This window comes from Mustela lutreola, chromosome 1 (assembly GCF_030435805.1).
Source record: "Mustela lutreola isolate mMusLut2 chromosome 1, mMusLut2.pri, whole genome shotgun sequence".
In the NCBI taxonomy this organism is placed as follows: Eukaryota; Metazoa; Chordata; class Mammalia; order Carnivora; family Mustelidae; genus Mustela; species Mustela lutreola.
The window spans coordinates 276,130,293-276,142,592 of record NC_081290.1 but is presented as its reverse complement, the minus strand read 5'-3'; the positions used below and the strand labels follow the sequence as shown (position 1 = coordinate 276,142,592).

The window sequence follows — 12,300 nt, the reverse complement described above, 5'->3', positions numbered from 1 at the left end:
AAACAAAATAAAACTTGTCTTTGATTGTCACCCAAGTACTTGGCAATGTGAGAGTTAGTCTCTTACTGAAGCATTTACTCTTACTCTTTCCTTTTACTCTTTACCTCTTACTGAAACCAAAGTTGATAGCAGAAGGATGATCACTGCTGAAACACCTATAAGTTGAAAACAGGAAAAAATATTCCTAGTTTTCTATGACTCTTACACATTACTGCTTCCTAAGCCCTGTGACATAGAGACAGTAGTCTATAACTTAATTTATTATTTACATAGACTTTAGTGAATTCTATATAAGTAGTTTGTGCCACTTTTTCCATATCCTATGCAGGGCACATTTTACCTCTTTGTTCCTCAAGCTGTAGATCATGGGATTCAGCATAGGTATAATCAAAGTGTAAAATACAGAGGCAATTTTATCTGTATCAAAGGAATGATTGGATTGGGGCTGCAGATACATGAAGAATAGAGTGGTGTATAATACAAGAACCACTGTCAGGTGAGATCCACAGGTGGAGAAGGTCTTGTGCCTGCCCTCTGCAGAGTTCATCCTAACAATGGCCATTAGGATGAGGATGTAGGACACAAGAACTATCAGAAGAGATGAAGCCAAATTAAACGCTGAAAAGATCAGTATTATCAACTCAATATCATGTGAGCTTGAGCAAAGCAAAGTTAACAAGGGAAGACTATCACAGTAAAAATGTCTAATAACATTATGGCCACAGAAGGATGATGTGAAAATCTTTTCGGTGACTATCACAGAAAGAAAAGCACTGTAGACATAAGGGATGATTACCAGCACCCAGCACACCCTTTGTGACATAGCAATTGTGTAGAGCAGAGGATTACAGATGGCCACATAGCGGTCATAGGCCATTGCGGACAGAATGAAAAGCTCACTGATGATGAACAAGATGAAGAAAGACAGCTGTATAGCACACCAATTGTAGGGGATTGTATTTTGGTTAGTTACAAAATTTACCAGCATTTTGGGTCCCACAGCTGTTGAATAACCAAGATCAATGAAAGCCAGGTGTCTGAGGAAGAAGTACATGGGTGTTTGGAGTCTGGAATCCATGTTGGTAAGGATGATCATGCCCAGGTTGCCCACCACGGAGACTGTGTAAATGATGAGGAAGAGCCCAAAGAAGGGAGCCTGCAACTCCGGATGGTCTGTGATTCCCATTAGGATGAATTCTGTTAGTGCTGTTAGATTTTGTTTGTTCATCCAGGCTGTTAAGGAAAATTGCTGTGGGAAAAACGATCACAAGAGTCATTGGGTTTCAGGAGACAACGTCTGTTGACATTTTAGGAGCCAAAGCCATTGTGGTTAAGATAAATACAATTTTTTAGATGGGTTAATTTAAAATAAGACTCACCTCCATCACTGAACATGGAACTAATAGTATTCCCATTCCACTACCCATGTTTAATGCATGCTTGTTCCACTATGCTTTTATGAGTTTAAATATTATTTAATGATTTTTTATGATGATACACAATTTAGCTACTATGCAGACATTTCCAACATGCCCACTCTAATGTACATAAACAAATGTTATTTTTTCTATGAGAATGTATCTGAGTATTTAGCACTTTGTTATGGAATTTTTCAGTTTTTGATCTGTGATATGTTGTACACCAGTAAGGCCTGCATCGACAAGTTATTCAATATGGAAAAGAAGAATTATCTAACATTCCTACCTTTGCTTTGACCTTAGCACTAATATCTCTGAAATGAAAGGTTTAATTGTGTGTTTGTATTTTCTAGCACATCTTAAGACAAGTGAAAATTATTAGAATGTATTTACTCATATACCACCTAAAATCATCCAGTAAACTCTATAAATACACTTAAGCAAGAAAGAGAACTATCACTCTAAATTAGGGGATCCTATTTCAAATGTTTTAGGTGCTGGCAAATAATACTGCATGAAGTACATGAATGAAAGAGTAATAGGGAGTGAAGAGAAGGAGATATGGCGTGATTCATTGTAAGTACTTAATTTTATTCATTTAAATGACATGGAGCAAGGCAAATGATTATGTGGTCTAAATAAAGCCCACTGGATACAGCACAGAGACAAATGGAGTACATTTACTATATTTTACTTTTATTATTATTCTTTTTTTTTAAGATTTTTATTTATTTATTTATTTTTTTTATTTACTTGAGAGAGAGAGAGTGAGAAGGTGAGAGAGGAGAAGGTCAGAGAGAGAAGCAGACTCCCCATGGAGCTGGGAGTCCGATGTGGCACTCCATCCCGGGACTCCAGGATCATGACCTGAGCCGAAGGCAATCGTCCAACCAACTGAGCCACCCAGGCGTCCCAACTTTTATTATTATTCTTAACACTTTGTGTCATCTTCAATCAAGTCTACATAAATGTTCTGTGTCAATACATTTTATTTCAGGTTTGCACCTTATAGATCTCTACTTTTCTAACTCCTTTCTCCTTCAGATTGTTTTTAAACACAGGTGCTTCCAAACTTTCATAGAAAATAAAAATCAGGTATGCCTGTGGCTCCGTTGGTTAAACAGCTGCTGTTACTCAGGTCATGATCCTAGGGTCCTGGGATCAAGTCCCACATCAGGCTCCTTGCTCAGCAGGAAGCTTGCTTCTCCCTCTGCCTGCTGCTTCCCTTGCTTGTGCTCTCTCTCTGACAAATAAATAAATAAAATCTTTAAAAAAAGCACCCATATTATTTTACTAACTACTCCAGATTGAAAAAATGTGAACCCCACTGCAACTCATCCTTAGAAGATAAAAATCATGACTTAAAATAGAAAGATACAATAATAAAAGAGACACAGAACATATTCAGGCTTATAAGTTTATTATATATAGATATAGATATAGATCTGCTTTTTCTCATATATATACCATAAACAATATTAATATGTCATTGATATTAAATTTAATAGAATATAAGAACTACAGGACAGTTGTTTAAGCTGTGTTGATCACTTATTTGTCTGGGTGGTTTAATTTTGGAAAATTATAATTAGAATTCATATTACCACAATGAGTTAGAAACACAGTTGAGCATTTGAATAGATGAAGAATTAATACTAATTAGAATGGACAAAAGCAATAAAAATTAAGACTAAAAGGGAAATGCCATAGTGATAGAATATCTAATAAAAACTACACTGTACCTACTCTTAAAAAGTAAAAGTTAACAATTTTGAGGGAAATATTATAGAAATCCTAAACAAACTGGCAGAAATACTATGTTCCCAAATACTACATTTAGTGTTATAAAAATGTCAATTTGCTAAAATTAGTCATATTTGTACAATGATTTTATGATCAAAATCTCACTAAGAGAATGTGTAGAAGGTGACAGTGATTAAAAATGTATCTTAAAAAAATGAAAATTATAGGGTGCCTGTGCAGCGTTCTTCTGACACTCTGGAGTTCTTCTGAAACTCAATGGAGTAAATATTTATGTGGCCCTCTTCACACCAGTCCTGCCCAAGCACTGCCTGGAAAGAAACGAGGAAAGTGAGCATCAAACCTGACTCCTATCAGATGGAAGCAGAAACTCCAGAGCTGTACTAGGACCTGGGGGATAGGCATGGAGGCCAAGGATGTCCTCTTATGCAAATGAGAACACTCAACCTCAACTCAATATTCTATAACATTTTGTAAATAGCCTCACCTGAGATAAACAGGTTGGTCATATTGAGAATGTTGTACACGTATTAAAAGGAGGGAGAAAGACAGAGAAGGAAGGAAGAGGAGGATTCTAAGTTGAGCTTGCAAAAATGCTTACTCCCACTTCACGATGTTTATTGTCTAAAATCTCAACGTAAATGTAGAAATAATAACAAATAGAAACGAGGTCCCTTACCACCTTCAAAGAATATACTCATAGTGGTAAACAAATATCATTACTCCAGAAAACCTAGTTATGAAGAGAGATGATTTTACATGCATGATGTACTGTACTGAGTCTGGCTTTGCTGACCATACTCATATGGATCACTTAAATGGAAGACAGGGATCCAAAATCATCATTGCAGCTGATGTAGTAATCAATATAATCAATGCCATCTATTCACCTTAAGTGAAGACGGTCTTCTTGTTCCTCTGTGTGATTATTAGACCTGAATGCTGTCAGAGAATTTATGAACATCTTCTCCCTTTGAGACACTCCCCTGAGAGCGTGAATGCAATTCTTGGTTATTCTCAAGCATCCGAGAGCAAGAAATGATACCACTGGTCTTTGTTAATTATTCAGAGTAACTGATTTCCCAATTTGGAAATACACACACACACACACACACACACACACACATATATAATACTATGTATCAGAGAAATGATCCTCTTATATCCAGATATTTGGGTGAATACAATGAAAATAACTTTAAAAAAAGTTGAAAAAATATATATTGAATGTATATGTACACATGTATATATATACATATACACATATGTATATATGTGTATATAATTTTTTAAGTTATTTTAAGTAAATTATTAAGTTATTTTAAGTTATATATGTACATATATATATTCAACTTTTTTTAAGTTATTTTCATTGTATTCACTCAAATATTTGGATCTAAGTAGATCATTTCTCTGATACATAGTATAATCATCTGTGAATTACATAAAATTTCAGTGTTTTCCACAATGACCTCTTCCATATTTTAAATCTAAGAATAAAGACAAAAAACCTATTACACATGACCTACAGTGTGTTAAAAATTCAGGAATATTTTCACTAACTGTCATAAAATATCCTCAAGAAACCAATTATTTTCAAATACATATTTTCATTAACTGCAAAAAAAAGTTAAGAAGGAATAAAAATTATGGATATGTGTATATTGTTAGTTTGCTTTCTTTTCTTTTACTTAAGGGAGTAAACTGAGTACATGAACCCTAACACAACATCCCATGTGCCTGCTCATCATAATTCCACACATGTAGCTCCTCCACAAAAGTTGATAAAAGTTCTTAAAAAGAATTACAGCTTTATAAAGTGAGCATAATGTATGCTTTGAAGTGCACACACAGGGTGTTATATAACTAATTCTACTCCAAGATTCTCCCTCAACTACATGTTTTTGAATTTTATTTTTTACTTATACATCAATGTTTTGCTGGTCTCTGTTTAATAAAATTGCCATAATCTGTCTCTGACCCCATGTACTATAGGTTTGCTGCCATAGTAACAGGCATTTAATTAGTTCCCAGCTTGTGACTTCTACATGCATCACTACAGTTAATGACTTGTGCATGCGGTCCCCACTGACCCATGTATGAATACGTCATAATATCTCCTGGGGCCCTGCTTTGGGATAAAATGAGCACATTCTTTTATTTACACAAGGTTGGATCTATTCCAAGATCTCTTTTATCCACATACATTCCACCATTAGTACATACCATTTAATACTCTGGACATCACACTTATGAATATATATTGCTTGAAGGAATGGTAAAATTTGCAGCAAATAAATAGATATACTTTATAGAGCTAATATTGTTTTCTTTGATTTAATACACTATTTTTTTTAAAGGAACCCAAATATTCATCTCAATTTGAAATGGAAAAATGCACTACGTATAACCCAAGTCAACAAAGAAGTTCAGAAATAATAATAGGGATAGATACACATTAGTTTTTTTTTTTAAAGATTTTATTTATTTATTTGATAGACAGAGATCACAAAGAAGCAGGCAGAGAGAGAGGAGGAAGCAGGCTCCCCGCTGAGCAGAGATCCCAATGTGGGGCTTGATCCCAGGACCCTGGAATCATGACCTGAGCCAAAGGCAGAGGCTTTAACCCACTGAGCCACCCAGGCTCCCCAGATACACACTAATTTTAACATAACATGACTATTTGAATGTCTGTGGCGGTGATAATGCAGATGAAGTAGTTGTTGGAGTGACCAAACATTGACACACACCTGGACATATACCTTCTAGCAGAGTGGGTGGGAGGAGACTTCCAGATTCTGTTTTTCCTCCTGGACATGTGCTTAGCTAATTTCTCATCCTCCTGGTGGGTGTGGAGAAGTTGCTGAGCTGTAGCCTCCTGGAGGGACAGCCCCTCCTTGTGGGCAGCCAATCTCCAGCCCTAGTTGTGTGCTAGTCCTGAGTGTCTCCCACAGTGCCTTTCTCTTTCAAAGTTTGTAATTCCATATGGTTTGATGAAATTCAGATAGAGTCAATTATCATATGGTTTCACTTATTTGTGGAGCATAACAAAAAGCATGGAGGACATGGGGAGTTAGTGAGGAGAAGTGGGTTGGGGTAAATTGGAAGGGAAGGTGAATCATGAGAGACTATGGACTCTGAAAAACAATCTGAGGGGTTTGAAGGGGCGGGGGGGGTGGGAGGTTGGGGTACCAGGTTGTGGGTATTACAGAGGGCACAGATTGCATGGAGCACTGGGTGTGGTGCAAAAATAATGAATACTGTTTTTCTGAAAATAAATTAATTAATTAAAAAAAATTCTGAAAAATTGTGAGAGAAGAAGCAAACAAAAAGAAAAGCGATTACAGTATAAAGGAAGATGTCATAGATCATAGAAGATGTTAGCTTGCACCCTATTGACTATCCATTGGTCTGAAGGCAATATTTTGAGTAAACATACCTTAATATGGAAGTTTTTTACTTAAGTATTTAATAAGGGTTTTAAATTTATATATAATCTGAGTACATGTCTTAAATTAATCACTTTGTGATTGGGTAAACATTAATTTCTATCATTCAATAATCTATTAGTTCTTTGAAATATGAATTTGAGTGTTTGTTTTTTTTTTTAAATCATTCCCTTTTCTGACACCTATAGCTCAAATTATGTTTGTGACTTGGCGTTAAGAAGTAGATATTTTGATATTTACATTTTAGTTAACCCAAGTCATGTACATTTTGTGAGGTGAGGTAAGAGTTTGTATCAAAGATTGATGACAAATTTTTGGTAACAAAATTTTTCCAACCTAGTTGACAGTTGTTGTTTGTACAAGTACTTTTATGTACTGAAAGAGTCAAAACCAATTCTGGACAGGTGTGTAGAACAGGGAGTGACAACTGGTGGCATTATTTATTGCATGGTCTTAGGCTTTATAAGTAATAGTTCTGTTTAATAAAAGGAAAACATTTCTGTAGCTTTTAACTGAGACAGAAAAGTAAGGAGGGACAGAGAGAATGAGTAAGAGAAATGCACCAGTATTAGGTTAAGATCCAATATATATGAGGGATAAAAGAAGTACAGTGGAGAATTATTTTGTGGTAGAGCAGTTAGTTTCTCTAAGCAGAAGGAGACCTGACCTAGCATAGAAACCTCTATTTTGTCTCCTGCCACCTGTATCTGCAATGATTTTTACTTCTTTTTCGAATGGTTTCTTTGAAAAATTTTTTTTTTCCTTTCCATGGAGGTAGCTTGTAGAAATAGCCATTTGGAAAGCAGAGATGATAGATGTGCCATATGGCATGTAGACATCTGATGAAGTCTTACGGACTTGCAGGGAGATGGTATTTGCAACTGAAACCATACTTAGGTAGACTTTAAGGCGCGGGGCATGGGAAGCAATCCCTACACCAATGGATGAAAGATTACTCCAGACTTTGCTGTGAAAGTGAGGAAAAAGCAAGGGGCTTAACGTTCAGAGATGAAGACCCTTTGCTCTTCTTTGCTGTCACCTTTATTTGTGCTTTGGGATATTCGGAAGTTTTTATTACTCTCTTGAGCAAAGTGATGTGTGACAAGAAGTGTTAAAGAAAATAGAAGAGTTTGATTACTGGAAAGTTACAATGTGCTGATCAGCATGTTCTGGGACTTCTGCAAAACATAACTTTAGGGGACAATGCACACATCTCTTAGTCCACAGGACAGCTGTTTGCGCTAATAAAGCTTTGGGGAAGCTTTCACCTGGCAAAGTGGTCTCCCAGGCCTCAGCATTCCAAAGGCCAATGCCATTCTCTGGAACCTTCCATTGCCCCCAGTAGCCTCCTTGTTACATTTTAGCAAGCCAGTTATTATGGATGATTTCATGCTCTACATTAATCCCAACATTAAGGGATAAGAAAATCTCCATTGGAAGCCTAAGTGTGTATAAGTGATATGTGAGCCCATATATATTGTATGCATATCATTTGGAAACTTTAATCAAATACTTTCTACTTATCCTTCAAAAGGACTATGTGTATAGATTGTTTAGGACAAATCTTGTAGCTAATGTAGAGAGAGTAACTAGTGTATGCTTTTGTGACACTACTCCACTGAGTACTAGTCAATGAGACATGAAAACTTTGGATTGCCCAGTTTCATAAAATATGCCAATATGGATATAGATATTTGAGGCAGAAATGGGTTCTCTACCCTAGCAAAGATTCTCAGAACTGTAAACATGGTGCCTTCCACATGAAGAGATTTGCTGGTTAAGGACCTCCAGATGGGAGGCTATCCTGTACTCTTCTGGGTGGGACCAATATAATCCCAAGAAGGAGAGAGAGGCAACCGAGACCAAGTCAGAAGGACATGTGAAAATGCAAACAGAGGTCAGAGTAGCAGGGTCACTGCTTAGAAGGGATTGCCAAGCAAAGGATGAGAGTTGCCCCTAGAAGCTGGAAAGAGGAAAAGAAACGGATTCTTCCATGGCAGTCCAGAAAAGAACATAGTGGGCTGACATCTTGATTGTAGCCCAGTGAGACTCATTTTGAGCTTCACAACTCCAGAACTATGGGATAAGTTCTGTTATATCAAGCCACTGAGTCATTGGTGATTTGTTACAGTGGCCCTGGGAAACTAAAACACGTGACAACATCATTATTTGTAGAAAATACTTATATGTATTTGTGCCAATACCATACTGTCTTGATGATCACAGTAATATAGCCTGAAGTCAGGCATTGTGATGCCCCCAGCTTTGGTTTTCTTTTTCAGCATTCCCTTGGCGATTCGGGGTCTTTTCTGGTTCCATACAAATTTTAGGATTGTTTGTTCCAGCTCTGTGAACAATGTTGAAAGTGTTTTGATAAGGATTCATTTGAAAGTGTAGCTTGCTCTGGCAGCATTGACATTTTCACAGTATTCTAATCCATGAGCATGGAATGTTTTTCCATCTCTTTGTGTCTTCCTCAATTTCTTTCATAAGTGTTCTGTAGTTTTTAGAGTACAGATCCTTTACCTTTTTGGTTATGTTTATTCCTAGGTATCTTATGGTTTTTGGTGCTATTGTAAATGGAATTGATTCCTTAATTTTGCTTTTTCAGTTACATTGTTAGGGCATAAAAATGCAACTGATTTCACCATGTTACTGAATTGCTGTAGGAGTTCTAATAATTTTGGGGTGGAGTCTTTTGGGTTTTCCATATAAAGTATCATGTAATCGTGAAGAGAGAGTTTGACTGAGTTGCATGGGTGCTTGAAAGAGCTGGGAAAACTGCACAGAGAAATCAGAGTGTCTTTTGACAATAAAACCACTAATACGTGTTTTTGTTAAGATTGTACATAAAACAGATCAAAGCACATTATGTTATTTTCAACTTTTCAAGATTCGTTGCATTTTTCCAAGTAGTGTTGAGTTCATTTTGAATATTTTTATGAATCTAATTGTTGTAAATTTATGTTATATAAATGATGGTGATAGACTTATTGATATTTGTATATGCTTATTTTTGCTTATCATTTAAAAAAATTAAGCTTTTGTGCTTAAAACAAATAAAAAAAGTTTCATGGGGTTTATTTTATGGTATGAGGTCTTTTATTTATTTAAATTTCTTTTCAGCATAACAGAATTCATTGTTTTTGCACCACACCCAGTGCTCCATGAAGTACTTGCCCTCCTTAATAACCACCACCTGTATGAGTTCTTTTAAATAAAATCCTAGGATGTGAAAAAAAAAAGAAAAAGAAACTACTTATATGTAAATCAAGTTAAAAGGTAGAAAACACTAAAGTTTTCATTCTTGACTTGAATTCATTGAATAAAATACATAAGATTGGTAGACATGCAAGTGTGACTTTAGCCCTGTTTCTCCAATTATGTTTGTGGAGCTAGACTCAAAGACAATGCCTATCTGCTGGAGAATATAATTCCCCAGCTGTATGTATGTAGGCTGGTACCGCCAAATACAGCCATAGTCAGGTAAACCAAACAAACAGAAATTAAATTATCTAAACTATATACTTTTATATATTTATAAAATAATAAAATTTTAAAAATCCTAAAGGCTAATGCTATTAAGTTATTGCAATTTTGTCTGTGGAGACAAGAAATGTCCACCATACAGTGCGACTCTTCTGTTTTTGGCTAGCTATTCTGCTCATTAAAACTAAAGTTAAGAATTAGCTTATGAAACTGAGTGTCACAATTCCTGGGTTTGACTTATTTCTGAGTTCCCTGAAAATGTCATAAATCTGCATTATTTCCAGGCATCGCCTAACCTATCATGGCATTCCCCATCTCTCTCATGACATTGTAGTTCACAGCATTTTGCATATACAGACAGAAATAAGGCACAGAATGACAAGTAACATTTATGTATATATCATATTTATTTATTTATTGGCTATACTGCCTTTGAGACTTGGTGTCACTTTGAGGGCAATGAATTTTTTTCTTTCATTTTCTAATATTTTCCTCCAAAACACTACACAAAAATTCTAAAAGAAGTATTATTTGCTGTTATGTTTTTATACCACAGATGATTACCTCTACACAATGTTAAGGAGGAAAAGAAGATTGGAGAATATCAATTTTATATCATATTGAGATAAATATCAACAGTGGAGTCCCCTTTCATACATTTTCTTCTGTTTTGTCACATGGCCTATTTCCATATAAATCTAAGCATTTCTGTTTAGTCTTCATTTTCTCCTGAACAGAAATGATATAAATATGATAAAAATGATATAAATATGTCACGTACAAGATAAAAATGGATTCTAAAAGGTTAAGAAATTGAAAGATAAAATAAATGAAAGTAAAATAAAACTTCTATCAGTTGAACAAAACAGATTTGTGGCAAGTAAGATGACCTGACTCAACTACACTGTAAGAAATGTTTCTCTGATACCTTCTTCAGCTCTCGGACTTCCTCTTTCATGGCTAGAAATTATAAAAACCCAGTAGTGAGTTGTGTTGCACCTTAAAATGTATTTATTTTGGAATTATTGCTTACTACTTAAATAAATATACTTTCTTTGGTCAACTAATACATCTTTCTATTAGCAAAAATTATTTGAGGTTGCAAAAGAAAGCATTAAGATTTTCTTATTGAAATCCATGGAATTTTTAGCTATTTATTACCTCTGCATTTAATAGAGATGAGCTTTTCAGGAGTAAATACAAACCCTTAAATGAAGACTCTTGTAGTTTTAAATTTACATCAATTTGGAAGCCTGCCACGGGTTATTTAGCAATCTCTTCAAAGCATCCTTTACATCTTTATTCCTTAGGCTGTAGATGAGGGGATTCAGCATTGGTATCACCAGGGTATAGAAGACAGAGGTCATTTTATCAGTACGTAAGGAGAGGTTGGACCTTGGCTGCAAATACATGAAGAAAAGGGTCCCATAGAACACAGTGACAGCCATCATGTGAGAGGCACAGGTGGAAAAGGCTTTTCGTCGGCCCTCTGAAGAACGGATCCTCAAAATGGCAAGGACAATGTTGAAGTACGATGTTAGAACAATACTTATAGAGAAAAATAAGTTGGTCCCTGCAGAGGTAAACACTATTGTTTCTGGGATGTAGGTATCAGAACAGGACAATGCCAACAAAGGAACAGTATCACAATAAAAATGGTTGATGACATTGGAAGAACAGTATGACATGGAGAATACACTGGAGGAGACAGTCAGTGCTGTGGTCAGACTGTAGAGGTAAGTGAGGGACACCAGCAGTAAGCATATCTGTGGAGAGACCACCACCATGTAGAGCAGGGGCTTGCAAATAGCCACATAGCGGTCATAAGCCATTGTAGCCAGCATGAAAGTCTCACCAATAATGAAAACTAAGAACCCACCCAGCTGGGCTGCACATCCATAGTAGGATATGGTTTTCTTTGTAACCAAGAAGTTTACCAGCATTTTGGGGGCAATGACAGTAGAATCACCAAGATTGATGATAGCCAAGTGCCTGAGGAAGAAGTACATGGGCGTTTGGAGCTGAGAGTCAACACTGGTGAGGGTGATGATGCCCAGGTTTCCTGCCATGGTCAGCCCATAGATCAGCAGGAAAACAAAGAAGAGTGGAATCTGGAGGTCTGGGCGATCTGTGACTCCTATGAGAATGAACTCAGTCACCTGAGTGAGATTTTCGGAGGCCAT

At 36.1% G+C, this 12,300-nt stretch overlaps 2 protein-coding genes across 2 annotated transcripts; both read right to left on the bottom strand.

Moving 5' to 3' along the window:
- Positions 1–286: 286 nt before the first annotated feature.
- LOC131822632 (olfactory receptor 8K3-like) lies at positions 287–1,228 on the bottom strand. The gene has a single exon (XM_059158919.1). The coding sequence runs from the start codon at positions 1,226–1,228 to the stop codon at positions 287–289; it is 942 nt and encodes a 313-aa protein (XP_059014902.1).
- Positions 1,229–11,352: 10,124 nt separating this feature from the next.
- Positions 11,353–12,300, bottom strand: LOC131822631 (olfactory receptor 8J2-like). The gene has a single exon (XM_059158917.1). It carries the CDS (start codon positions 12,298–12,300, stop codon positions 11,353–11,355), a length of 948 nt encoding a protein of 315 aa, XP_059014900.1.

Excerpts from the sequence above, each read along its gene's own strand:
- LOC131822632 (XM_059158919.1), bottom strand. The coding sequence starts at position 1,228 with ATGAACAAACAAAATCTAACAGCACTAACAGAATTCATCCTAATGGGA.
- LOC131822631 (XM_059158917.1), bottom strand. The coding sequence starts at position 12,300 with ATGGCCTCCGAAAATCTCACTCAGGTGACTGAGTTCATTCTCATAGGA.